At 46.0% G+C, this 27,968-nt stretch overlaps 2 protein-coding genes across 5 annotated transcripts; one reads left to right on the top strand and one right to left on the bottom strand.

Moving 5' to 3' along the window:
* On the top strand, positions 1-15,323 carry TARDBP (TAR DNA binding protein). 4 transcript variants are annotated; one of them, XR_016389012.1, is made up of 7 exons: positions 1-104; positions 1,079-1,330; positions 3,413-3,576; positions 4,200-4,340; positions 6,782-6,952; positions 7,340-8,557; positions 10,338-15,323. XR_016389012.1 is itself a non-coding variant. In XM_022598451.3 (6 exons), exons 2-6 carry the CDS (start codon positions 1,093-1,095, stop codon positions 7,868-7,870), a joined length of 1,245 nt encoding a protein of 414 aa, XP_022454159.1. In that variant the 5' UTR covers positions 1-104; positions 1,079-1,092; the 3' UTR covers positions 7,871-15,323. The 4 variants fall into 4 exon arrangements, 2 of the variants coding, with proteins under 2 accessions (XP_022454159.1, XP_030619774.1); XR_016389011.1 differs by having other exon boundaries at positions 9,293-15,323; XM_022598451.3 differs by having other exon boundaries at positions 7,340-15,323.
* Positions 8,326-27,699, bottom strand: MASP2 (MBL associated serine protease 2). The gene is made up of 13 exons (XM_089916543.1): positions 27,669-27,699; positions 27,059-27,191; positions 26,873-26,964; positions 26,509-26,777; positions 26,209-26,386; positions 25,340-25,471; positions 22,662-22,858; positions 22,441-22,588; positions 18,577-18,695; positions 16,782-16,860; positions 14,558-14,689; positions 13,987-14,061; positions 8,326-12,777 (listed from the first exon to the last, which is right to left on the bottom strand). Exons 1-13 carry the CDS (start codon positions 27,697-27,699, stop codon positions 12,014-12,016), a joined length of 2,349 nt encoding a protein of 782 aa, XP_089772669.1. The 3' UTR covers positions 8,326-12,013.
* Between the last annotated feature and the right edge of the window lie 269 nt (positions 27,700-27,968).

Genomic DNA, 27,968 nt, shown 5'->3' with positions numbered 1-27,968 from the left:
GCGGCCCTAGCGCCATTTTGTGGGAGCGAAGTGGTCGCTGGGCTGCTCTTGGATTCCTCGCTGCTTCAGTTTCTCTGTCGGGCTTCCTAGCAGCGGCCTAGCGGGTGAGTCGCGGACGCTTCTCACTGAGGACGCCCTGTGTGCTTCGGCTCCCGCAGTGGGGCGGCCCCCGCCCCGGGAAAGGAGCCGTGGGGCCGGGCCTGCCTCATTCTGCCCGAGCGGGCTCGCGTGGGAGCGACGTTAGGGCCAGGCGCGGGATGGCAGCCGGCGCCGAAGCAGGGACGCCGGGCCCGCGGAGCCGTGCAGCCCGAGGCAGAGGTTTGGCCTGGCTTCCGGGCCCGGGCACTGTTTTGTGCCTTCGTACTTTGCGCCAGGACAGCGTTTAGGCCTGGTGCCCCAGCGGTCCCACCCCGGCCGCGCTTAAAAACTCCTCCCATGGTTGTCACGCACTGGCTTCTGGGAGGTGGCGGTCCGCGTCGCGAAGGACCTGTCGCCGCTGTCATTGCGGCTCAAGTTTGGAGAGTCCCCAGATTTGGAACAGGGAGGCACTTTTCCCTTGTTCTCTTCATCTCGTTCACTGCTCCTATTTAGTTCTCAAAAGACTTAGTTTCTGCATCGCTTTCTTAGGGAAATCCACTTTGACGTTCCCCTCACACACATCTCAACCAGCTTAGTTTCTTCCCAGTCCCCAAGACTACTTTCCAGTAGCATAATCACGATTGTAATAAAATAATTACTTGTTTGCTTTCTTTCTCCTGCTTATCTCCCCCTTTGCACCCAGCATGCCAGCTGGGCCTGTGGTTTCACACAGTGAATGGTTGCAGCACCTGGTGGATAGTAGGCACTCATCAAATAATGAATGAATGAACTAGCAAGGCATTACATTTTAATAGGAATAGCTATCCTTGCCTGTACCTCCTCATTTTTCAGGGATAACCAACACCTATAAGAACCCAAACACCGAGAATTTTTCTGGCAGAACAATGACATGGTAGTGGTATTAGTCAGCTGGGATAATTACTTTGACACAGTTACTTTGACACAAGTGTTGGTCATTCGTATCTCTTTTCCATTTAAGCAAGACAAGCAAAGATGTCCGAATATATTCGGGTAACCGAAGATGAGAATGACGAGCCCATTGAAATACCATCAGAAGACGATGGGACAGTGCTGCTGTCCACAGTTACAGCCCAGTTTCCAGGGGCATGTGGGCTTCGCTACAGGAATCCAGTGTCTCAATGTATGAGAGGTGTCCGTCTGGTAGAAGGAATTCTGCACGCCCCTGATGCTGGCTGGGGGAACCTGGTGTATGTTGTCAACTATCCCAAAGGTTTGTTGTCATTTGGTTTTGCAGTGATGTTAAAGTATAAAGTATAGGTTTGTGTCTCGTTCTAAGTCATAGGTCATGGCCTCTTCATGGTGAACCATCTCCTGTAGCCCAAGTATTTCTTTAAACGTTACCGTCAGACAAGTTTGAAAGACCACTAGTTTACATTAGTGAAAATTGGAAGTTACAGGACATTTTTTAAAGACTGTGTTTAAACAATTATCTGGACTAACGTTGCTGAGCTAATGCGAAATTTAAGGAATTAAGAATGCTTTGCAGGTGTATCAGTCTGTTGTAAACAGATTTTTCTGAAGTGCCTCAGTATTTTGGTTTGGTCTTTGTCCTTGCAGGCTTACGTCATTCATCCAGCTAATCTTTTTTTTTCCTCCTTAAATGAACATCAGTTGCAGTAGCCCAAATCTTGAATTAGTGCAGTCGTAATTATAATTTTGGGTTCTGGTCTTATTCTCACTGCCCCTTATTAATTATGTTTTTAATCTAAAAGGAAGAATGAAGATGTAGAAGTGAGCGAAGGAAATGAGTACATTTTAGCAGTAGGAGTGTGCTAGTTGGTAGATCTGTTACTTTTTTTTTTTTTTTTTTTTTTTTGCGGTACGCGGGCCTCTCACTGCTGTGGCCTCCCCCGTTGCGGAGCACAGGCTCCGGACGCACAGGCCCAGTGGCCATGACTCATGGGCCCAGCCACTCCGCGGCACGTGGAATCTTCCAGGACCGGGGCACGAGCCCGTGTCCCCTGCATCGGCAGGCGGACTCTCAACCACTGCGCCACCAGGGAAGCCCGTGTCTGTTATTTTTATTGTAACGTAATATTGCAACAAAGTCATATTATTTGGTCAGTATTTAAGACGTTGCATCAAGAAATTTTTTTATATATCAAGAAAATTCTTAATAGCATCAACTTGATTTTTTTTTTTTTTTAGTATGTAGTTTCTTGATCCATTGGCTGTAGATTAATATTTACCCAAACTTAAAATGTCATTTATATAGTAATGTATCGATGTAGGTTCATGGTTGTGACAAACATACCACCCTGGTGGGGGATATTGATGCTGGGGGGGCTCTGCAGGTGTGGGGAGCGGGGGTATATGGGAAGTTTCTACCTTCCTCAGTTTTGCTGTGAACCTGACAGTACTCCAAAAAATGGTCTGTATGTCTGAATGTCATTTAGTTCCTCTTCCAAATACTGATTTTTTAAAATAACCTTAGGTTTCCTTTTTTTTTTTTTAATAATTATTTATTTTTGGCTGCATTGGGTCTTTGTTGCTGCGCGCGAGCTTTCTCTAGTTATGGTGAGCGGGGGCTACTCTTCGTTGCGGTGCGCGGACTTCTCATTGTGTTGGCTTCTCGTTGTGGTGCACGGGCTGGAGGCGCATGGGCTTCAGTAGTTGTGGCTCGCAGGCTGTAGAGCACAGGCTCAGTAGTTGTGATGCATGGGCTTAGTTGCTCTACGGCATGTGGGATCTTCCCAGACCAGGGCTTGAACCCATGTCCCCTGCATTGGCAGGCGGATTCTTAACCACTGTGCCACCAGGGAAGTCCAGGTTTCTTTTTTATTACAAAAGTAACGTGAGTTCATTGCTGAAAGTTTAGAAACGAAACAAAAAGAAAATTGAAATCACCCTTAGATCCACAGCTGGAGATAAAAGTTGGTAATTTTTTAGTAGTCTTCAAGTTATAGGCCTTAAAATAATCACACAAATATATTTAATAGGCACAAAGATAGTATCACAGTTATTCAACCTGTTTTTTTTCCTTCCTTAATGTATTTTAAAGTGAAGTAACTTTTGTTTTGATACACCTTTTTAGAGGGGAGAACATACAATTGTAATCTTGAGACATTATGGAACCAGAGGTTGGAATCCCTAGATTGGCTCCAGAAAAGCACCTTAGCCACTTATTCAATTCTTATTCTGTCTGTGAGAGCTAACATCACTCTTTGGCAAAAGTTTCCAGCGTCTTAACTGTTCTGAGAATGTTTTTGCTTCTCATTTCTAGAAGAAGAGGGTGTGTGTTTTACGAAGTGTTTAATGAAAGTTCTGAAAGGTTTCTGTTCATTTTGTTTAGATAACAAAAGGAAAATGGATGAAACAGATGCTTCATCAGCAGTGAAGGTGAAAAGAGCAGTCCAGAAAACATCTGATTTAATAGTGTTGGGCCTCCCATGGAAAACAACTGAACAGGATCTAAAAGAATATTTTAGTACCTTTGGAGAAGTTCTTATGGTTCAGGTAAACTTTGATTTCATTTAACAGTTTTTCAGTGAATGAGCACCCAGAATTCTTGTTGTTTTAGTGACGCTGGCTTTCATGTTCAACAGATGATATATTTTTTTAATAAGTTTTCTTTCTTTTTTTTCTCCAAAGAAATTTATTTATTTATTTATTTTTGGCTGCATTGGGTCTTCTTTGCTGCATGTGGGCTTTCTCTAGTTGTGGCGAGCGGGGCCTACTCTTCGTTGCGGGGTGCAGGCTTCTCACTGCGGTAGCTTCTCTTGTTGCGGAGCATGGGCTCTGGGCGCACTGGCTTCAGTAGTTGTGGCACATGGGCTCAGTAGTTGTGGCTCGTGGGCTCTAGAATGCAGGCTCAGTAGTTGTGGCACACGGGCTTTGTTGCTCTGCGGCATGTGGGATGTTCCTGGAGCAGGTCTCGAACCCATGTCCCCTGCATTGGCAGGAGGATTCTTAACCACTGCGCCACCAGGGAAGTCCTGATGATATTTTTAATATTTGTTACGTGTATACGTAAGGGGCGCTGAAAAGAAATTTGGTTTATACTATTTCCCTTCACGTATGTACTCTGAGTTGGTTACGTGTGTGTGTGGTTTTAGTAAATTTAAATGATTTTTTTCTAGGTCAAGAAAGATATTAAAACTGGTCATTCAAAAGGGTTTGGCTTTGTTCGTTTTACGGAATATGAAACCCAGGTGAAAGTAATGTCACAGCGACATATGATAGATGGACGATGGTGTGACTGTAAACTTCCAAATTCTAAGGTACTTTGCTCTTTTTTTTCTCTGCTTTGGCCATTTTTGCTGACAGACTTACTTAGAAGACACTGTAAAATAAAACGTTACAGTTGGAAAATGTAGTGGCAGGGTGTGTTCTTGAAATCTTTTGCCTTATTAAAGTCTCAGGACCTTAATGCATGCTGAATATTTTATATGTTTGTTTGAAATATTTAGTTCATTGCTCCTCCAAACTAAAACATTTTTCGTTTTGTTCTTCCTTTTCTGTTGTTATTTTTAGTGATTTAACAATTTCTTACATAATTACATGTTAATACAGACAATTAGAATATGTTAATCTTTTTAAAAAGCCTAACTTATTCCAAGCAAGCAAGACTTGCTTATTTGGAACATTATCATCTTTGCCAAGACATTTCTTAATCATCAACTTTCCTTAATCCAAATATACTTTCATCAAAGTATAAGACACTGATGAAAGAAATTAAAGATGATACACACAGATGGAGAGATATACCATGTTCTTGGATTGGACCAGTCAACACTGTGAAAATGACTATACTACCCAAGGCAATCTACAGATTGAATGCAATCCCTATCAAACTGCCAATGGCATTTTTCACAGAACTAGAACAAAAAAGTTCACAATTTGAATGGAAACACAAAAGACCCCAAATAACCAAAGCAATCCTGAGAAAGAAAAACAGAGCTGGAGGAATCAGGCTCCCGGACTTCAGACTATACTACAAAGCTACAGTAATCAAGATAGTATGGTACTGGCACAAAAACAGAAATACAGATCAGTGGAACAGGATAGAAGGCCCAGAGTTAAACCCATGCACCTATGGTCACCTTATCTTTGACAAAGGAGGCAAGAATATACAGTGGAGAAAAGACAGCCTCTTCAGTAAGTGGTGCTGGGAAAACTGGACAGCTACATGTAAAAGAATGAAATTAGAACACTCCCTAATACCATACACAAAAATAAACTCAGAATGGATTAAAGACCTAAATGTAAGGCCAGAAACTATAAAACTCTTAGAGGAAAACATAGGCAGAACGCTCTGACATAAATCACAGCAAGATCCTTTTTGACCCACCTCCTAGAGACATGGAAATAAAAACAAAAATGAACAAATGGGACCTGATGAAACTTAAAAGCTTTTGCACAGCAAAGGAAACCATAAACAAGATGAAAAGACAACCCTCAGAATGGGAGAAAATATTTTCAAATGAAGCAACTGACAAAGGATTAATCTCCAAAATTTATAAGCAGCTCATGCAGCTCAATATCAAAGAAACAACCCAATCCAAAAATGGGCAGAAGACCTAAATAGACACATCTCCGAAGAAGATGTACAGATTGCCAACAGACACACGAAAGGATGCTCAACATCTCTAATCGTTAGAGAAATGCAAATCAAAACTACAATGAGGTATCATCACCTCACATCAGTCAGAGTGGCCATCATCAAAAAATCTACAAACAATAAATGCTGGAGAGGGTGTGGAGAAAAGGGAACCCTGTTGCACTGTTGGTGGGAATGTAAATTGATACAGCCACTGTGGAGAACTGTATGGAGGTTCCTTTAAAAACTAAAAACTACCATACCACCCAGCAATCCCACTACTGGCCATATACCCTGAGAAACCCATAATTCAAAAAGAGTCATGAACCACAATGTTCATCGCATTTACAATAGCCAGGACATGGAAGCAACCTAAGTGTCCATCAACAGATGAATGGATAAAGAAGATGTGGCACATATATACATTGGAATATTACTCAGCCATAAAAAGAAACGAAATTGAGTTATTTGTAGTGAGGTGGATGGACCTAGAGTCTGTCATACAGAGAGAAGTAAGTCAGAAAGAGAAAAACAAATAACCGTATGCTAACACATATATATGGAATCTAAAGAAGGTTCTGAAGAACCCAGGGGCAGGACAAGAATAAAGATGTAGACGTAGAGGATGGACTTGAGGACATGGGGAGGAGGAAGGGTAAGCTGGGACGAAGTGAGAGAGTGGCATGGACGTATATAAGGTAAAATAGATAGCTAGTGGGAAGCAGCCGCATAGCACAGGGAGATCAGCTTGGCGCTTTGTGACTACCTAGAGGAGTGGGATAGGGAGAGTGGGAGGGAGATGCAAGAGGGAGGAGATATGGGGATATATGTATATGTATAGCTGATTCACTTTGTTATAAAGCGGAAACTAACACATCATTGTAAAGCAGTTATAGTCCAGTAAAGGTGATAAAACATATATATACTTTCCTCAACTTTAAAACTATTCTTCATTGAAGTCTTACAAGAAGAAGTGCTAATGCAAAAAATAAGAATGTACCTACTTTTTAATGACTCACCTAATATAAAAGGCAGATAGGTTGTATTACATCCTCTACCGTAATGCTGTGTTCATTGCTCATAAAATATTTCTGATGGTTTTCTTCCTTTCAATTTGACCAGCAAAGCCCAGATGAGCCTTTGAGAAGCAGAAAGGTGTTTGTTGGCCGTTGTACGGAAGACATGACTGCTGATGAGTTGCGGCAGTTTTTTTGCCAGTACGGAGAAGTGGTAGATGTCTTCATTCCCAAACCGTTCAGGGCTTTTGCCTTCGTTACGTTTGCAGATGATCAGGTATTTTCTCTTAATAATTTTGTCCCAGCTAATTAGGTAATTTCTGTGGGACTTTGCCCTTCCAGCCAATTGCCACCCTTAGCTGAGCTCTCTGACCTTGTACGCTGTGGGGTATATGGGCCTGAACGTTTGTGATAAACCCCTCAGATATTTTTTTAGTATGTGAGGTTTAAGTGGGGATGTTACATGTCCTTTGAAAAAGAACTAAAAAATCGCTGCTGCCATTACTGAAGCTAAAGGCTATTTTATGGTTTTAAATGAAATAAGTGTTCATTGCTTATTTTTTCTCCAGTTTAGATGATGGCTTGAAATCTAAGTTTTATTGCTACTTTGATGTATGAGTCAGTGGTTTAATCTCCTTTATTTGCATCCCTTATTTTTTTGTAGGTTGCCCAGTCTCTTTGTGGAGAGGACTTGATCATTAAAGGAATCAGCGTACATATATCCAATGCTGAACCTAAACACAATAGCAATAGACAGTTAGAAAGAAGTGGAAGATTTGGTGGTAATCCAGGTGGCTTTGGGAATCAGGGTGGATTTGGTAACAGTAGAGGGGGTGGAGCTGGTTTGGGAAACAATCAAGGTAGTAATATGGGTGGAGGGATGAACTTTGGTGCTTTTAGCATTAATCCAGCAATGATGGCTGCAGCCCAGGCAGCTCTGCAGAGCAGCTGGGGTATGATGGGCATGTTAGCCAGTCAGCAGAACCAGTCAGGCCCATCAGGTAATAACCAAAGCCAAGGCAACATGCAGAGGGAGCCAAATCAGGCTTTTGGTTCTGGAAATAACTCTTATAGTGGTTCTAATTCAGGTGCAGCAATTGGTTGGGGATCAGCATCAAATGCAGGGTCAGGCAGTGGTTTTAATGGAGGCTTTGGCTCAAGCATGGATTCTAAATCTTCTGGCTGGGGAATGTAGACGTTGGGTTATCATTAGTTGGTATAAACTGGTGGGAATTCAGATTTTTCTAAACTCATGGTAAGTATATTGTAAAATACGTATGTACTAAGAATTTTCAAAATTGGTTTGTTCAGTGTGGAGTATATTCAGCAGTATTTTTGACATTTTTCTTTAGAAAAAGAGGAAGAGCTAAAGGAATTTTATAAGTTTTGTTACATAAAGGGTTGAAATATTGAGTGTTTGAAAGTGAACTGCTGTTTGCCTGATTGGTAAACCAACACACTACAATTGATATCAAAAGGTTTCTCCTGTAATATTTTATCCCTGGACTTGTCAAGTGAATTCTTTGCATGTTCAAAATGGAAACCATTGGTTAGAACTACATTTCTTTTCTCCTTGTTTTAATTTGAACCCCACCATATGGATTTTTTCCTTAGGAAAATCTCCTTTTTGGAGATCATGGTGTCACAGTGTTTGGTTCTTTTGTTTTTTGTTTTTGTTTTTTAACACTTGTCTCCCTTCATATACAAAAGTACAATATGAAGCCTTCATTTAATCTCTGCAGTTCATCTCATTTCAAATGTTTATGGAAGAAGCACTTCATTGAAAGTAGTGCTGTAAATATTCTGCCATAGGAATACTTCTGTCTTCATGCTTTCTCATTCAAGAAGAATTCGTCACGCTGCACAGGCTGTGTCTTTGACGGTGGGTGTCCCATTTTTATCCGCTACTCTTTATTTCATGGAGTCGTATCAACGCTATGAACGCAAGGCTGTGATATGGAACCAGAAGGCTGTTTGAACTTTTGAAACCTTGTGTGGGATTGATGGTGGTGCCGAGGCATGAAAGGCTAGTATGAGCGAGAAAAGGAGAGAGCGCGTGCAGAGACTTGGTGGTGCATAATGGATATTTTTTAACTTGGAGAGATGTGTCTCTCAATCCCTGTGGCTTTGGTGAGAGAGTGTGCAGAGAGCAATGATAGCAAATAACGTACGAATGTTTTTTGCATTCAAAGGACATCCACATCTGTTGGAAGACTTTAAGTGAGTTTTGTTCTTAGATAACCCACGTTAGCTGAATGTGTTAAGTGAAACGATACCTGTATTTCCCCTGCCCCTTTGTCAACTGCTGTGAATGCTGTATGGTGTGTGCTCCCTTCTGTTACTGACCTGTAAGCGTGGCAATGTGGACTGAAGCTGATGGGTTGAGGACATGGACTGAGCTTGTGGTGCGCTTTGCAGGAGTACTTGGAAGCAGAGTTCACCAGTGAGCTCGGGGTGTCTCAAAATAGGGTGCAAGTTCTCATGTCTGTTAGCTACCCATAAGAATGCTGTTTGCTGCAGCTCTGTGTCCTGTGCTTGGATGCTTTTTATAAGAGTTGTCAATGTTGGAAATTCTTAAATAAAACTGATTTAAATAATATGTGTCTTTGTTTTGCAGCCCTGAATGCAAAGAATTCATAGCAGTTAATTCCCCTTTTTTGACCCTTTTGAGATGGAACTTTCATAAAGTTTCTTGGCAGTAGTTTATTTTGCTTCAAATAAACTTATTTGAAAAGTTGTCTCAAGTCAAATGGATTCATCACCTGTCATGCATTGACACCTGATACCCAGACTTAATTGCTATTTGTTCTTGCATTGTCCAAAGTGAAAAGTTTTTTTTTTTTCTTTTTAAATCTAGTTTTTAATAAGTCTGGGTGACCGCACCTAAAATGGTAAGCAGTACCCTCCAGCTTTTTCTTAGTGCCTCTGTGCATTTGGGTGATGTTCTATTTACATGGCCTGTTATAAATCTCCATTGGGAAATCATGCCTTCTAAAAATATTCTGATTTGGAGGAGTGGGCAAAACAATGTTAATTATTTTAAAATGCTTTGTAGCAAAGCCTATCAATTGAAGGGACTGTCAGCACCTTTCTAGTTGGGGATTTGAAAAGTGGAATTAATTGCAATAGGGATAAAGTAGAAGAAACCACAAATTATCTTGTGCCTGAAATCCATTAGGAAGCCTGATAGCTTTAAGAACTAGCAGGGTGGGTTGTCTGTCTGTGGAAGTGTTAAGTGAAATGGGCTTTGTCTTCCAAAGGTGGGGAAATAGAGTAATGTTGAATAAAATCGCTTATAAAACTCAGATTAGACTCTCACGATGCATTGTTAAGTATGTAAAAGCAATAATATATTCTCCGTTGTACTTAAAATGTAACTAACTTCTATGAGAGTTGAGCTCCTTTTCTAATGGAAGAATGTAAGTTTTTGTGCTGATAATTTACTTGATGCCCTTATCTAATTAGATTATGATAAATAGGTTTGTCATTTTGCAAGTTACATGTTTTAAACTTAAAAATGAAGTCGTCCTTTAGACTTATGGTCGCCACATTGTTTTATTCAGTTTCATCTGTAAAAGGATCTTGCGTTGTTTTAATTTTTTTTTTCTGCATCTAAATTGCATGATTTCCAAATCCTGTACCATCTGAATTTTGCATTTTAGCACTTGCACTGTTACTCAGCAGCAGTAACATGGTAACACTTAAAATGGTATTCGGGGACCTCCAAAGACTAAACTGACACGCCTTCAAGGAGCCCAGGGGTAAGTTATCTTTGTCAATGGCATGGTTTTGATCCCTTATTTACACTTGTGTAAATCTAGTTACCAGTCTTAGAAGGCTTTCAATGTTGACTAGCCTTCTGTTAACATGTTTATGGTACTACGTAGCTATGGGTATTTAATTCTACCCTAAAGAAAAAAAAATGAAGTTTAGAAGTAAACTATTTGGCAGAGATTTGTTTTTAAAGTCTATTTGATCATCTAAATGCATTCATTCTAAAAAATTTTTTGAACCAGTTGAATAAAAATTTTTGTTGCCACCACAGTTTAGTGTCTGGAGTCTTACTGGAAAAACACAGTTTCTTTTTTTTTTTAACGTGACAAAGATGCTGGAAAGCTACCTTTAAAAAGTGAGTCTCAAGAAGTTGCACTTCATATGCACAAGAGAAGTTAGTCAGAACTCGCAATGAATTTCTACATATAATGGTAACTGTTTGGCTAGAATGAAAAAGTTTGTTAAATGTTAAGTATTAAAGCTTTTTAGGGAGGAATGGCCAACTAAATGAAATGAGATTTTTAAGGTTAAGTCAGAGCTTAAATGCTGTCCTTAGGAAAAAGATGTTGAGTACTTAGTAATTCAGAAGATGTATGTGATAATTAGAATAATTTTTTGTTGAATACTAGGAGAGTAACCCTTAACTGTGTATTTAAGTTCTGTACTTAGCTGTTGTACGATCTGTAATCTATTTTTAAATGTGCCCAAGTATTCCACATTCGTGGTAAGAAGGAAAAAAACACTACAGATTGATTTATCAATAATACCGCCACTTATTTTTAATGTTGTATTTCATCTTATGGAAATGCCACATTTGATTCAACTGTCTTCTGAATTTGAAAATAAAATATTTAGGTTATTTCCAAGTGCTAGGAACATCCTCACAGCTAAATTAAAATCTTAGCATTGGAATTACCAGGTCAGAGACTGTGCATGCTTTTAAGACTTGTGAAATAGATTTGCCAAATTGTCCTTCAGAAAATTCGTCGCCTTCGACAGTGTGAACTGGTGCTGTTCCATGCTCTTCTTTTCTGCCAGTTTGAGAAGTGAAAAATTATAGCATCGCTTTTAACATGGAAATCAGTCTATACCTAGGCCAAAGTATTGATATTTCCAATTTATCTACCCAAGAAAAACATGATTCAAAGTAATTCCTGAACCAATACTGCTATAATATGTAACGCTCTCAGAGAACAATAAGAACAAGTACAAAAACTGGAGAAAAACAGTTAAAGAACACGAACAGGCAATTTCCAGAAATGCAAATGGCCAGTACAAAAAGACACTGGACTTTTGTAAGTCAGTCCAAATTTAACCAGTGAGTTTCTGTTGGATTGGCAACGGTGAATATCACTACAATGGTTTATGTCCCCTTCAATCAGAGAGTAAGTGGTGGAAAAGTGGCAAGTGGAGAAGTGCCTGAAAGGCACATCTCACCTGTAGTTTGGTTTGGTTTTGAGGTGGAACAGCAACTGTCGTGTTAATGTTTCTCAGGTCAGTTTGCTGCCGAGGTCTTTTACAGGTATTTTTTAGAACAATCATGTACTCACTGGAGACACACAAGTTAAAAACTATTAATTATGTTCTTAATCCAGGGAATATAGTTAATGACTTTTGTGTAGACCCCATACTGATCTGCTTCCCCACAATTGATGGAACCCCAGGACACTATTCCTCCCACAAACCATTTCTGTGTCTCATTATGTAGAAACACTAATGCCCCCCCACTGTCGCCTTTACAGCTGTCCTTGCCCCCACTTTCTAAACCAGCACAAAGCATGTTGTCAGTTACCCTTCCCCCCGGATAGGACTTCTTTGCATATGCCGCAGTACAGTTTTGATGGTCAACAACTGGTATGTCAACAAACATTAGATTTCTGGCAAGAAGACCCCTCTGGGTTAATCCCCATCCAGATGCAGTTCCAATGTCATTGGTTCTCATGAAGCATTCAGCTTCTTTTCTTGGCAAACAGATAGGCATGATGTTGCTATTTAATACAACTTTGTTCTTCAATTTAATCAATGCTATGTCGTTATCGTAACCAGCATTATGAGTGTAACGTTCATGTATAAAAATGGCCTCGGCCCAGGCCTGTGTATAATGAGGTGACAGTCTCTTCAGGGCACCCATTCTAATGTCTAGGGAGGAGGCGTCTTCTCTTTGCTCATATACAGCATGAGCAGCTGTTAGGATCCAGTTGTCATATAGAAGTGCACCTGCTGCTATAGTTTTACCTAATAACAGGGCTTGCCAAGGAAAATCGCCAAGCTTTGCATTTTGTCCTCCATATATACGACCTTCTGTGGTACGGGTGGATATTCCACAAACTGGGGGGGAAAAAGATGTATAGAGCCTTTATAGAAACCCGATGGTGTTTTTTCTCCAATTATTACCACTTTGGAGTTGTGTATATGTAATGTCAGCCAAAAACTGCACCGCATAATTCGGCGGGTGTCCACCTGTACAGGCAAGTGAGACTGCTTAAAACGCTACTCAAAGACCTGGTAAAACCATTTGGTATTTTTTAGCTCTGCAGAAAATGAGGTGAGTGAAAATTAACTTTTAGAAACTGATTTGTTTTGGTAAAATAATTTGGTCTCGCAATTGGGAAAATATTTAATAGGGCAAGCAGGAATTGTCTGAGCTGATGTGCGTAGGAAGTGAAAAATAACCTTTTCATTGCTTCTGTTTTCCTGCTTGTAAAATGGGGTATTTACCATGTAGTTCTGGGAAAGCAGAAACTAAGGTCACTATCATAGGATTTGCAGAATTACTTTCACCTTTGTACATTAAAATGTTTTTAAAAATTAGAATGTTGCAGTTGTAGCCAGGAACCTTCAGGTTCAGAAATTATTTTGGGTCTAGTTGTTTCTTCCAAACACTAAACTTTATTATGTATTGCTAGCTAAATATGCTCATAAATGTAGCAAATACGTTTCCTGTTATGGCAGAATGCTCTTATTAAAGCTTACAAACATGGTTGTCAGCTCAGATGCAGGTTTTTTAAAAAGACTAATTTAAGCCAAATAACACAGGGGTGATGAGTATATTATTACCTTTCTGATTTTTTTTGTAAGCACTCAACTATATCTTCAGAGCAGATTCTGGTAAAACTTTTTTTTTAAGTACCGTTAAAAGGCAAATTGCATTAATGTTTAAAAACTAGATGTCATTGAAAACAATTGTTTAGGGAAATAATGAGGTTATTAGCTTTGGGTTTTAATAGCATTTTTAAAGAGGAGAAATCATGTTTATAAATGTATAAATGGTTCAAGATAATTTTAAAAATCATTTAATTTTTTATGCTTGCCTAGTTGTAAAGGTCAAAAATAATCAAATGACTGATACAGTCAGCACCAACAACCTCTCCATATGGAAGGGGTAATGAGAACATACTATTTGGAAATAATAAGTTGGTGTAAGAGGCAAGTGCTGAAGTTACATTTCTGCCTACACAGCTGAAGCACTACTTACTGTCTGCTACCCAGTTCTACTTTCCATCAGTTATGAATCTCGTGTATAAATGTATCCATTACCAGGCTCACAGACGGGGGGTGATTTTTCTCCTTTGGAGCTCGTCCAGAATCCATCAGCCTCACACACATATTTACCTGCAAATCATTGAAAGAGCAAAAATGTTTAACTGCATGTGAAAAGGTGGTTGTCATTTGCTTGAATACCCCCCTTGAAAAATGTAGATTCTTGAGCATCAGGGGGAAATAGAGGTGTCTGAATAACCATTTTACATGATTTCATAAATAGGAGGTCTCTGCATTACCATGTATGCTTGCAAAGTGGAAACCTTTTAGATGTGTAACTTGAATATGTATCAAGATCTTAAGTGCTTAATGATAAGGTTTTGACTTGTTAAACCATTTGGAATATATTGTGTGTTTGTAGTAGTCATTTACTAGATAAGATCTGTTTTCAGATTGTTGCAAATTGACTAAAGTCACTTCAGCTATAATATTTCACTTCGCAGGTGGAAGAAGTGCCTTTTAATCTTTTGTCTAGCCTTAGCCAAAAATGTTGGATAAGTTTATTTTCAGATCATGAGGGCTTAGGTTCCAAATATCACCCACCCCCAACTTTGAACAATTTGCTTACCATCATCTGTTCTCATTGTGTAGAACTCATTACAGCGATACTGAACCACAGCTTTATATACGGTCACCTCGGCACCCGTTACATAGTCCACTTGGCCACTGGGTAGGTCATCAGGAGGGCCACAGTCAACAACTAATAAACGCAGGAGAGGGAAGTCAGTTTGTACTTTGAATCCTAACATTAAAACGATGTGGAGACTGATAGGTGGTTGTGCTGTGTGTTGTTATAACTTGAAGTCATATTCAAGATGGACATCATTTCATCTCTGAAAATGGAGAGAATCACCTTGGTGTGATTTTAAAGCATCACTCTCATCTCTGTTCCTAACTAAATGGCTAGGTTGAAGTGAAGGCCCTAGGCAAGGAGTTGTATGATGCCTTCCCTAAAGGAAGGGAATTTGAAACTACTTGGACTTCCTTAGCACTCACAAAAGAAAGAAAACAGCACAGCCTGCATATGCCTATACAGTCTGGTTTGATGGTAAATGGTACAATTTGGTTAGCCTTAAAAATAGAACAATACAAAGACCGAAGAACCTGTTCTTATGATCCTTTTCCTAAATTGACCTTTTTAGAAGACCTGGAAGTCATAATACCTTGACTTTGGGTTAGAATTCACAACTGTTAGGACATTACTAATGTGACATGACCAATTTGTGAGACAAAGTGATACCAGTCTAAAAGGCATAGTTTTTGTACACAGACATCTAAAAATTGTTGATGTATTTCTGTGGATTTTAAAAGATAAATCGTTTTTAGCAACTTAATAGCAGTGTGTCTGGCTTTGTGTCAAGTGCGTTGTCTACGTTGCCTTAATTCTCCACAGATGGGATGCCCGTAACTACCCAGTGAAAAGTGGCAGAATCAGAGCTCAAACCCGTACCTTAGTCCAACAGTCCTTCGGTGCCAGCTCTTTACTGGTTTTTAAACTAGAAGAATTGGTAGTAAAGAATTGGTAGTCTCACGGGAATATAAATTTTGAAATAAAAATATTCCCCTAGGAATTTTGTAGAAACCCTTGCGAAAAAATACGTGAAAGTAGGGACTTCCCTGCTGGCGCAGTGGTTAGGAGTCCACCTGCCAATGCAGGGGACGCGGGTTCGAGCCCTGGTCCGGGAGGATCGCACATGCCACGGAGCAAGTAGGCCCGTGTGCCACAACTACTGGGCCTGCGCTCTGGAGAACGCGAGCCACAACTACCGAGCCCACGTGCCACAACTGAGGCCTGCACGCCTGGAGCCTGTGCTTTGCAACGGGAGAGGCCACTGCAGTGAGGGGACAGCGTGCTGCGGCGGCGAGTAGCCCCTGCTCAGTGCAACTAGAGGAAGCCTGCGCACAACAACGAAGACCCAATGCAGCCAAAAACTAAATTATTTTTAAAAAATATGTGAAAGTATACGTCCAGAGGTGTTAACTATGGCAGCGTATGTAATAGTAAAAAGCTGGAAACAATAGAAATCACGTGAAATAAAAAGCATAGGTCCTCTGATGGAATACTATGCAGTCATTAAAAAGAAGGAGCAGCTCTATGAGTGCTTGGATTGTTGTGGAAAGATAACCCAACAATGTTGGGGGGAAGAGTACATTGCAGTCAGATTTAGTTCAAAAGTAAGTAATAGTGAGGTATGTTAGTATAAATAGTATAGGAAATAAAGAGTATGAAGGAATGGACCCCAGTGTCTTACAGGTAGTTTGAGGATTTGGGCAAGAGAGGCTTTCACTGTATTTTTGTGAATTTATATGGTTTTTCATTTAACACGTATCATAATTTTAAAAATATTAAAAATAAGGTATGTGATTCTTAGTTCACAAAATGGTAGTGAACACCGTTATCCCAGTTTGATGCGTATATGCCCCTACAAACAGTAGCCTATACATGTTTACATGTGTGATATATGTAATTGGAGGGCTGTGCACCAAAATAACGAGAGAGATTATACTCTGATATGGCGGGATTATGAATATTATAATGTTTGTAATTTTCTCTATTTCCCATCTTTTATGAGTATTTTATACTTAGAAAAATATTTTTAAATACCATACTTTTCTGAAGCAAATACTTTTCCTAGTAGCTTGGTCCTGTTTTAACCTCTTAAAAGTGCTCTGAGAGACTGAGGATGAGAAGCAAACTTGGAATTCAAGCCCTGATAAATCATTTTTTAAAAAGACCAGAAGCAGCAGTAGTAGCAGAAGCAGCTACAGGCGTTGTGGTCACACATACGTACTGCTGCACTCCGGCATCGGTTGGTCCCAAGATCCATCTGTCTGACAGACTGCAACAAATGATTTCAGGGGCCAATAACCCTAAAGAGGAATTGAGAAAATATTAATTTCCTTGTCTATATCATGAAACCACTCCCCAAAGCTCTGCTCCCACGATAGTTGTTCTTCGAGTGTTTCAAGGGATGCTCCCAAGGGGGTGATGCACCCACATGACTGGACACGCAGCCCAACTGCCTTGATACGTGTGTGTACTTGTTGGTGATGTCACCTATGTGTGTATCTCCGTTTTAAAGATGCTGACCTCTGCAGCAGTTTATATTTTCTGCTTTCCACTTAATCCAAGAATACGTCAGATTTCTCACAAGTTCCTGCTGGTGTTCCACCATTTCTTTATGTAAAGTGCCAAAGGGTGACAGTCAAAAGTTTGGGGAAGATCAGCCTGATCAGACATGGAGTGAATGTGTCTGGATTTTTCCTGCGGCTATTAACTGGAGGAAAGTTATTTAAAATATCAATATTTCCAGAAGCTTCGCGTGTGTGTCCTCAATCACTTTCCGTTGCTAATATTTAGCGGGACATTTTTGACTTATTTAAATATTTTTCTAAAACCAGACTTTAAAATGAAAGAAGGTGGCTTTGACTGAAGCTTTATGCTTCGAAGGAGAGCAGGATGACTTCTTTTTTCCTCAGAAACTGAACAGGCTTGGGTCCAAGTTGCTGTGGAAAGAGCCCGCCGAGAAGTTTACAAGTTGAACAAAGTGTCTCACTTTTTTGGGGTCGGGGGCAGTTGTCCCTCCACAGGACTGGTTGCATAACCAGCTATCTTTTCAGTGTTATTGCTTTTTACCACTGGGATTCAGTGACATTTTGAAGAACATAAAGAGGACATGTGACTCTCTAACCTGTGCCCCTAAAGCAACACACTGAGCATTTTTTGAAATTATCCTCCTTCTCCCTTAACAGTGGTCACTGTTTATAACTTTGCAGAATATACTGTTTCCAAGGGCCGTTTAATTTTTTTGTGGGCCCAGGAGTTGTTTCATGTAAAGGTCATTTGACCAGGAGGAACTTGATTTAACGCAAGGTGATAACACAGAGCACATGACAAACATTTCAGCTGCTTTAACCAAGACCTGCTGTAATGTGTGTGAACAGAGAAAAGGTGTTCATTTTAATCGCCAGCTTTCCAAAAAAAAAAAAAAAAAAAGAAAAGAAAAAGCTTTTTTAAAAAGTGGAGTTCTGGGTTTCCCTGGTGGCACAGTGGTTGAGAATCCGCCTGCCAGTGCAGGGGACACGGGTTCGAGCCCTGGTCCGGGAAGATCCCACATGCCGCGGAGCAGCTGGGCCCGTGGGCCACAGCTACTGAGCCTGTGCTCTAGAGCCCACGAGCCATAACTACTGAGCCTGCATGCCACAACTACTGGATCCCGCGCACCTGGTGCCCGTGCTCTACAGCAAGAGAAGCCACCGAAACAACAAAGAGTAGCGCCCCCCTCGCCGCAACTAGAGAAAGCCCATGCACAGCAACAAAGACCCAACGCAGCCAAAAATAATAAATAAATTTTTAAAAAATTTAAAAAAGCGGAGTTCCTAAGAATAGAAAACTCTCTGTAGCCGTTTCTCTTAGCAAATGTATCATTTCTTTGAATTTCATTGTTTAATCATAGGCAAAGTAAACCACCATGCTGACAACAGCTGTTTCCCCATTTTCCTTTCACATATTTGCTGATATAAATATGTATTCATTCAAAAACCGTCATGATTGTGGTGCACTTAAACAGCTTTGTATTAACTTACTTGCAGAAGTTCGTAGCCCGACTCGCAGAAGACAAAGAAGCGGTCTTTCATGATGTATGTGGCCTGCACAGGGGAGATGTGGCCGTTAGGTGGTGCCGTCGGGTCAGGGCAGGGCTGAGCTGCGCAAGGAAACCAGATGTCGGGGGTTTAGCTGGCTCTATAGCAGCAAGTCTGAATTTAGCAGTTAGAAGTTCCTGGTTTATAAATGAAACAACGTGTAAAGAGAGCTTGCCACAGTGGGGTAGAGTCCTTAAGATTTAAAACCAAAGGCAAGATGAAACTCTCGGCTGCTTATCGTACAAATTAGGATTTGTCTCCTGGCCTGGGCTTCAGCCAAAGTGATGAAAAGAAAGCCGGGCACGTGGTAAGGGAGCAAGGTCACGGCAAAGGGAGCATCTGTTCCACGCCAGGGGCCTCACACACACTGCTGAAAACCGGGGGAGTGTAACTTGCGGGGGAAGGCGCTGGACAGCATGGGTTAAAAATCACAGGAAGAAAAAGAAAAAAATCCCAGGAAAGCCTCAGTTTCCTCATCCGTAAGCTGAGAGTGATGAGAATGTTTGCTCAGCTTCTAGGGCTGCTGCGAGGACCAAATGTGAAGCCCAGAGGAAACCGCTTGGCTAATAAGTGCTGGGCAAGGGGCTGCAGCCAGCGAACCCTCACAGCAGCCCCTGTGGCTCAGAGAGGCACCGGGGCTCAGGGCCAGACTGGCACTCAGGAAGCCTCATACGTCCCTCGTGAGCACGTGCCCACAGGGCTCACGGCTGGCTTCCACTTTGGCCCCCAAACCCTGGCCTGTTGTCACCCCAAGCCTCCAGCCAGTCCCCCATGGCTGCCCATCCCCCAAGGCCACCCCTCAGCCCATGCAGGTCATTTGCCCAGTCCCCTGCTTCGTCCAGCAGCTGACCCCTGTGTCCTGCAGTGACTCTCAGTCCCAGGCAGGCCCCAGAGTCTCCCCTCTTGGAACCAGTCCCCAGGGATGTTCCAGGTGGCCCTGTCGGGGCCCAGGGCTTCCCGGGGCCACCTCATACCCAGGCCAGGGCCCTGCTGGCATTTCCCTTCACACACACCTCCAGGCTCTGTCCTGGCCCCTTCTCACCCACCAGCCTGGCAAGCCTGACTCTTCCCTCTGACTCACTCTGAAACCAGTGCTTCAGTTTTAGAAGTTTTATTACTTCGACCCACAGGAAAACAAAAGGCTTTTTAAATATGAACAAGAGGCAAATGAAATGTTCCCAAAGTGCTGGTCTCTCCCCTACTGACCCGTCTCTCACCCTTTCCCCCAGAGCTGGCCCAAAGGTTAATATCTTTCCTAATTCAATCTCATTTTTAAAATTACTCAACACCTCCTCCATGCTCACTCGGTGTCTTCTGCGTTAGCCCACTAATCCCCACCTTTCCAGGGAGCTTTGTCCTTCATTGGATAATTGGGACATTAAGTCTCAGAAAAGTTACGTTAAGAGGTTCAATGTCACATGGCCAGGAAACAGGATGCGTTACAGCCGGGACGCCAACCCGGGCAGCCTGACACCCAGCCTGCGCTCTGAGCACGGCTTGGGGCCTTGGGTGTTTTGCTTTGGAGCTTCTCCAGCTCAGTTACTCTCTCCAAAGACATCCTGAAAGACCTGTTGGCTGAGAGTGGTGAGAAGGACAGACACATCCAGAGGTCCGTGCCCGGAAGGTGGGGGGCTTGGACGCGTGTCTCAGGAGGTGGCACCAAGAACTACCGTCTACGTTTGAGGGTCTGTCACAAGGAAGAGGTGGTGGAGGAGGGTCTGAGAGGCAGAGTGCAGACTCCCTGTCCAAACCCTCCATGTCAGGCAGGAGCCCCCATCTCCGCCTACCCCATCACACCCTCTTACAGCTCACACCAAGAAAGCTGGAGCCTCTGGGCTTTTGCACATACACTTCCCTTGCACTTGGAACACCCTTCCACCTTCCTCCAATACCTACTTGTCCTTTCAATCCAATCTCGTATGTTTCGTGTCCCGGGCCCCTTTTGTTAGCACCCGGCCCCTGCCTGGGCCAGGTCCCTCCTCTGGACTCTCACTGTGTCTGGTGCTCGGCTGTGCTTGTCACAGGGCTGTGGTCACGTTGCTGTGACTAGACTGGACTGACAGCAGAGGTATTACGTATTCCCCACACAGGGCCCGGTGCACATCCATAAGATGGATGGATGGATGGATGGATGGAAGGAGGGAAGGATGGACAGATGGATGTGTGTGAGGGGTGGCATGAACATGACTTGGCATAAGGATTATAGCTGTCCCGCGATGTCTGCGGGGCATTGGTTCCAGGAGCCCCGTGGATACCAAAATCTGCGGTTGCTCAAGTCCCTTATACAAAATGGCAGAGGGAACGCCCTGGCGGTCCAGTGGTTAGGACTCCTCAGCGCTTTCACTGCCGAGGGCATGGGTTCAATCCCGGTCGGAAAACTAACATCATCCCACAAGCTTCTCGGCCAAAAGAAAAAAAAAAGGCAGAGTGTCAGCCATCTGTATCCACGGGCTCTACATCCACAGGTGTGGGAAGCCGACTGTATTTTGAGCTGATTATCTTATGAAACAGCAGACACGGGAGAGGCTCTGAAAGCAGAGTAGAAAGTACCCTTTTCTAAGGGAAATTTACGTTTACGGGGAGGAAATCTCCATTCGTAAGAGTGTCTCGAACTCTGTACCAGGAGTAGGATGACTACATCACTAGAAACGCTTAACAAAGGAAAAGACAGACAAATTTCTTTTACTAAAATTAAATTTCAAAAGCAATAAAAAGAAGACAGTCTTTAATCTGCATAATGAATCTTACTCTTGCTTACCACGCTTTCCCTGGTCACCGCCTCATAACTGGACTCCCCTGTACCCTTTCTCTCTTTCGTCTTTAGCTGAAGATGTGTAAGCCTGAATTCTAAGCCGCCTCTGAGACTCATTTTCCCCTGGGTTATCTCCCACCTATACACGAGATATCCATGTTCATAAACGTGTTTCTTTTTCTCTCGTTAACGTCTCTTGTTCCCAGCCAAGAATTTGGAAGGGCAGAGGGAAAATTATTATTTCCTCCCCTACAGATGGAAGGAAGGATGGTTGGATGGCTGGGTGAATGGAAGAGGGGAGGGTGAGAGGTAGGGAAGGAGAGAAGGATGGCTGTTTGGATGGGTAAATGGGTAGAAGGAGGGATGGTTGGATGGAGGGGTGAGCGAGTGGGTGGAAGAATGGGGGGGTGGCACTTCCCATAGGGGACCCCTGCCTCACAGACGACCCCACTCAAACCTGGCCTGTCTTCTGATGGAGTTCAGGACACACTACCTCAAAATACGGCACCTTGGCATGTTGACGATTTTAAGCTGGGAGTTTGAGAAAATGGCAGAAGCAGGAAGGTCACTCTGATTCCCCGCCCCTCGCCCTTCTTCCCTGAAGCAGGTCATAAGACCCTCATGTGAGAGGTGTCTGCCCTACACCCAGAGGGAAGCCTTATCACCAAAGACAAAAGGATGCCAAGAACAATCCTAACAGGCCTGGCTAAGTTCCCACACCCCATTTTCCACCCTTACTTCATATTCCTCAGCCTGTCATACTCCTCAACAAACCTAGCACAAAAGTCCACAGGTCCAGCTGTCTCTCTGCATCTTTATTTCCTTACAAAGGCTCCTGTACCACATAAAATTTACATGACATAAACATGTATGCTTTTTTTCCCTGTTAACCTGTCAGGTTGCTTTTCAGACCCAGCCAGGGACACTAAGAGGGTTAAGGAAAACTTTTCCCTCCCCTAACTTCCCAGGCCCGGCCAGGAAGAGTTCCATCCTATGTGGCTCCTTGATGCTTCTGGAAGAGCTCCCTGCCGAATCGGAGCCCCACCTGCCCTCACCTGTGCTGTTGTAGTGGATCTTCCAGCCCGTGTGGTCCCCCGACTGATCGGTGGCAAAGGTGATGGTCACAGCGTTGCTCTTGGTTTCAATCCTGCGGGGCAACGTCTTCCCACAAAATGGGCCATATTCCTCCTTGTCTGTTTGAATCTGAAAGTGGAGAGGCCCCTGTCACCTCAGGACCTGCCGGGCCAGGGGGAGGCAGCGGCCAGGGGAACCAGACCTTCAGGGAGTCGTAGGGGCACTGGGTCTCAGGGTGCATCTCCACGTCAAAGGACTCCACGAAGTCCAGGGTGACACGGAACCCCTCCTCCAGGCGGATGCTGTAGGTGCAGCTGGAGAGTTTGGGGTACGGCTGAGGGTATCCAGGGCTGCTGAGCACCCCAGACCGGGCGGTGAAGACCTGGCCTGAGCACAGGGCTGGGGAGAGGGGAGAGGACAGGCGGGGTGAGCCAGGTGTCCACTGTCACACGCCAGCCCCAGAGGCATCTCCTGAGACTGAACGCCCCACCCAGTGGCTGAAGGGACAATTTAGGGAGGGGTCTCTCTGGCTTCCAGGATTTAGCTGAAACAAGTGACCCTTGGAGGTACATTCTCCAGGGCCCCACTCACAACCCCAGGGAGGATGGGGGCCCTAAGCTGAGGCTCCTGGTGTGGGGAACCCTGGGCCAGAGTCACAGTTCCAGGGGTGCGGGGAGTGAGCCATGTCAGGGCCTGCCTGGGGGAAAGGGGCACCAGAAGTGAAGGGGACTTTCCTGTTCCCAGGAATTTGGTGTGGGGAGGTGGCAGGAGAGGAGTCTCCCCTGGGTCCCCTCCAGGAACACTCAGGAAGGCCTCCCCTTGCCCACCTTCCCTGGGTCTAGGCTCTGCCCTGGGGGGCAATTGAGGGCAGTTCAAGTCCACACTGATCATAAGCGAGTCTGGTAACCACTTTCCCCATTGAAACAGCTGATTCTGCCTTTGCAGACGGAATGTCTGTTGGCATCACTCGTAGGAGGGTTCTACCCCCCATCCCCCAGGTGGCAGAGGTGGGGACACAGGCATTCCAGGAAGTGAGGCGTCCCAGCACTGCCTTTCTTCTTCCACGTGGCTGCTCCCCATGGGACAGAGGGAGTCACCCCCGGATGTGGGGGACCAACCAGACTGCCCATCAGTGAATCGATACCTCCTTGGGCCTCTCTGCTCGGGGTCAGACTCCCCCAGCGCAGCACACCCAGGACCTGAGGTATCCTCTGAACAGGAGGTGGACCCCAGGATGCTCTGAGCTCAGTCCTTGGATTCCTGGTGGGGGAGTAGCAAGAGCTCGGTTCCCCTGTGTGAGCCCCCTGCCCCTCTCTGGGCCTTGGTGCCCCATCATCAAAATGAGGGTGAGGACAGAGCAAGCCTCTCTGGCAAAGGAGCCTGTGGCCCCATAGAGGCGGCTCCCACCAACTAGGGCCCATCGGGCTGAGGTGAGGGTGGGAAGGAAGGGGGTCCAGAGTGCACACTGCTGCCCTCCCCTCACCCTTCCCCGCCCAGAGACACGCAGCAGGTGGAGGTGGAGCCGAGTTTATTGTTAGGTCCGTGGGCGGGGTCAATGGGGGCTACAGGCTGCAGCGGTCTTGCCCGAGCCAGACCGGAGCCGGAGGGCAGGCTAGAGGCTCTGCTCTAGAAGAGAGAACAGAGACGGGGAGAGACACGGGGAAGGGCACTGAGCAGGGGAGCGGGCTCAGCACCAAGGGTGGGGGCTGCTCGCTCCCAGAGCGCCAGGTGGTTTTCTGTCCAGGCCCCCAGCAGGGGCGCAGAGGGGAGTCCGGGCCGTGGAGGCCAAAAGGGTTGGCCTGCTGGGGGCTGAACCGGCAGCTTTGAGCTGAAGTTTCATGGAGGGAAGCTTGTGTGAGGCAGGCCTAGGGCCCCCACTCCTTCATCCTGAAGCCCCCCAAGGAGGATGAGTCCTGATTGGCCAGGTACACAGTGAGGGCCGACCACAAGCTCACCGAGTGAATGAGCTGAGGAGGAGTGAGCCAAGGACAGGGTGGAGGCAGGTGAGGAGCTGGAGAACGTGGATGGATGAGTGCTTAGGTGGGGGGATGGGTGGATGGGTGGGTGGGGGGATGGGTGGGGGGATGGGTGGATGGATGGGTGCTTAGGTGGGGGGATGGGTGGATGGATGGGTGGGGGGATGGGTGGGGGGATGGGTGGATGGATGGGTGGGTAGGTATGGGTGGGTAGATGGTGGGGTTGGTGGATGGGTGGGAGGGTGGGTGGGTGGATGGATGGGTGGGTGGATGGATGGGGATGGGTGGGTGGATGGGGGGATGGGTGGGTGGATGGGGGGATGGGTGGGGGGATGGGTAGGTGGATGGGTGGGTAGATGGATGGATGGATGGATGGATGGGGATGGGTGGGTGGATGGGTGGATGGAGGGATGGATGGGTGGGTGGATGGGGGGATGGGTGGGGGGGATGGGGGGATGGGTGGGTGGGTGGGTAGGTGGATGGGTGGGTAGGTGGATGGATGGATGGATGGATGGGTGGATGGATGGATGGATGGGTGGGTGGATGGATGGATGGATGGGTGGGTGGATGGATGGATGGATGGATGGATGGATGGATGGATGGATGGATAGGTGGATGGATGGGTGGGCAGTGGGTGGGTGGATGGGTGGGAGGGTGGGTGGGTGGGTGGATGGATGGGTAGATGGATGGATGGGTAGATGGATGGATGGGTAGATGGATGGATGGTGAGAGGGGACAGAAGATCTGAAAAGGAGCCGTCACCCAGGAGAAGTGTCTAGTGGACCAAGGCCAGTGGGCCCTCCAGTCGCCTGGGCAGAGCAGCTATGGCCTTGAGAAGCCAGCTGTGTCTTGGGGCAGGGTGGGGGCGGGCTGGGCACAGGGTCCCCCTCCAGCTGCAGCTCACCTGAGCAAGTGTGCTTGTTCCTGTGGAGAACATAGCCCATACGGCAGGAGCAGTAGAAGCCACCCAGGTGATTGTGGCAGTGGTGCTCGCAGGTGGGGGCCTCTCCTGGGGGCACCTGGCACTCGTCGATGTCTGGGGGAGGGGCCGGCAGGCAGTCAGCGGGGAAGGAGATGGGACATCGCTGAGGCCTAGGCTCAGGTTTAGGGCCCCTCCAGTAACATGGCCTGACCTGAGAGGAGCCTCCTCTTGTCTGCAGGTGTCTCATGCCCAGCTGAGCGCTAGAGGCCCAGGGTCACTGCGACCTCCCTGCAGCACTTGGAGGGAGACCTAAATACCATCTTTTTTAAACCACTGACGGTTTAACCAATGACGGCGCCTGCTCGTGGTGACTAGGCTAGTGAAAGGAGCGACCAGCACGGGAACCCAGTGGGTGGGCCTCTAAATGGGTTTCACCAAATTCTTGCAGCAGTCTCAGGATGAGCACAGAGAGGTTGAGCCACTTGCCCGAGGCCGACAGCAAGTCCCTGCAGGAGCCAGAATCTGAAAGCAAGTGCCAGACTCGAAGCCCAGAGGCAGATGACGCGCTCAGGCCAGTGGCACCCGATTCCACCTGTGAACGGGCTCAGTTGGTCCTCGCATCACGGGGCCCGCGAGGACGTCCTGGCTCAGCACCTGGCACAAAAAGGGGCTCAGCCTAGAGCAGAGGTCCTGGCTGTTGCTGATATTTGCACTGTGATGACGATGTCAGACCAGGTGGGGACGCCCTCCTGCTGGTCTGGCAGGAGTCCAGCCTCAGGGAGGCGGGCGGAAGGGAGGGCTGGTCTGGCCCAAGACAGTCCCCCGCACCAACCGGCCTTCTCTCAGCTCACCCTCTGCTGAGTAGAAGGCCTCGAAGCCCGCGAACGGCTTCTCGTTGGAGTAGTCGGAGCGGAAGGTGACGTCGAGGCTGGAGCCCGGCGAGTAGAAGGTGGCGTTGCTGGGCGCCCGCTCCGTGTCCGTGCTCTCTGACCCGCACAGCGTGGCCAGCACCGTGGTCCCGACGCTCAGCTGTGGGGTTGCGGGTCACGGGGGCGAAGGCAAGGCCCCGGGCCTGCCGGCCCTCCCGCCCGCGCTCCGAGGCCAGCCCCCGCCCCCGGGGGTCCCCGTGCCCCAGCCCGCCCTGCCGGCACCTTGACGAAGTCGTACTCGCAGAGGTAGGAGGGCTCCAGCTGGAAGTGAGTGAAGTAGAGGCGCAGGCGGTAGCCGGGGGGCGCCGTCAGGGCCCAGCGCTGCTCATGGTTGTTGGCATACGTGCCTGGGAAGCCAGGAGATGCCAGGCGCCCGAACACGGGCTTGGGCCACTGCGGGCCCGAGGACGTGGTGGCTGCCGAGCCCCACAGCAGACCCAGGGTGACAAGCAGCCTGAAGACAGCGCAGGGGAGGGGCGGTGAGGCCCAGTCTCACCCCTCACCCCCGCTGGGGAGACCCTGGGGGCTTCCACCCACCTCATGGTGCACTCGGCCAGGCCCGGTCTGGAGCCCCAGCGCGCCTCACCTTTGATCTGTTTGTCCAACGGCCGGCCCTGCCCCCAGCCGCCCTGCCCCTGGCATTCTGGGAACAGACCCCATGACTCCTGCCTGCCCAGACTTCCGGGCAGGCAGGACAGGATGCTCCAGGAGCCAGGGGGCTGAACCTGGATGACAGCCAGCTCCGGGGACAAATCCTGGCTCTGTCCCTCACCCTGAACCTCTGTGGTTCCCCCGCCGTGTGTGACTTCGGAGGTCGCCCAGGGTCTCTGTGACAATGACCTCGGCAGCGATGGCTTCTAGGAGGAGATGGGGGAGGCACACACCTACCTTTGCCTCCTGAAACGCTACGATAAGAGAGAAGAGAAAAGCCTTAAAAACACGAGCCCACGACGATGGGGAATGTGGGAGAGGAGGCAGCATCAACATTTAGGAAGCTGGGGAAAGAGACGGACAGGTGGAAACAGCTCTCCAGGAAGCAACTCTAAGTTGGCAGTGGAATCAGGAATTGGTGGCACCAGGTCCTTCTGGACGCATGTAAGAATCTTGCCAATCCCTATTTCCCATCCCCCGACCTCAGCAGAAACGTGGAGACTTATTCTTGGAGGGAGTATATGGAGAGTCCCAGGCCCAGCTGAGCATGGGAGGGGCAGACAGAAAACAGGGGCACTGAGCAGACAGACCAGCCTTCCTCCGACTCAACTCCTAGAACCTGGCAGCCACCAGACTTCTCTCTTTTTCCTGGGAAGTGTTGACGAGTTCAGGAGGAAAGACCTAAAGACACTGACTTAAGGTTCTACAAGCAAATGGCTCAGCCGCCTCACCCACAGTGAAAGTCAGCTGACAAGCCCCCATCATGCGCTCAGAGCTTCCAATTAGCTTTTTAGTCCCCAGTCTTACACATGAGCAGAACATTCAAGGGTTACTGAGGAAAACCTCACACGTGAGGGAGAAAGACCAAAAAAATCAACCAACCAACAACAAAACAGTAAGAAGCAGTGAGAAGAAAATGTCCAAAACTAAAATGAAGCAATAATTAATATCTTCAAAGCAAAAAGAGAGGCTAGAACAAGAAGCAAGAACCGTATGCTATTTAACAAGAGCATTCAGAGAACAAAAAACAG

This window comes from Delphinapterus leucas, chromosome 1 (genome assembly GCF_059928025.1).
Source record: "Delphinapterus leucas isolate spDelLeu-1000000601 "Yukka" chromosome 1, BTC_Dleu_Yukka2, whole genome shotgun sequence".
Lineage (NCBI taxonomy): Eukaryota > Metazoa > Chordata > Mammalia > Artiodactyla > Monodontidae > Delphinapterus > Delphinapterus leucas.
The sequence above is the reverse complement of the archived record's forward strand: the minus strand, read 5'-3'. Positions and strand labels throughout refer to the sequence as shown.

What these genes read in the sequence shown, in the direction of transcription:
- TARDBP (XM_022598451.3), top strand. Translation starts at nt 1,093, where the DNA reads ATGTCCGAATATATTCGGGTAACCGAAGATGAGAATGACGAGCCCATT. An exon ending in TGTTGTCAACTATCCCAAAG is followed by an intron (nt 1,331 to 3,412) that starts GTTTGTTGTCAT and finishes CATTTTGTTTAG; the next exon opens with ATAACAAAAGGAAAATGGAT. An exon ending in GTAAACTTCCAAATTCTAAG is followed by an intron (nt 4,341 to 6,781) that starts GTACTTTGCTCT and finishes CAATTTGACCAG; the next exon opens with CAAAGCCCAGATGAGCCTTT.
- MASP2 (XM_089916543.1), bottom strand. Translation starts at nt 27,699, where the DNA reads ATGGGGGCTTGTCAGCTGACTTTCACTGTGG. An exon ending in GTTGGACAAACAGATCAAAG is followed by an intron (nt 26,778 to 26,872) that starts GTGAGGCGCGCT and finishes GTGAGGGGTGAG; the next exon opens with ACTGGGCCTCACCGCCCCTC. An exon ending in ACCGATGCCGGAGTGCAGCA is followed by an intron (nt 14,690 to 16,781) that starts GTACGTATGTGT and finishes TGCGTTTATTAG; the next exon opens with TTGTTGACTGTGGCCCTCCT.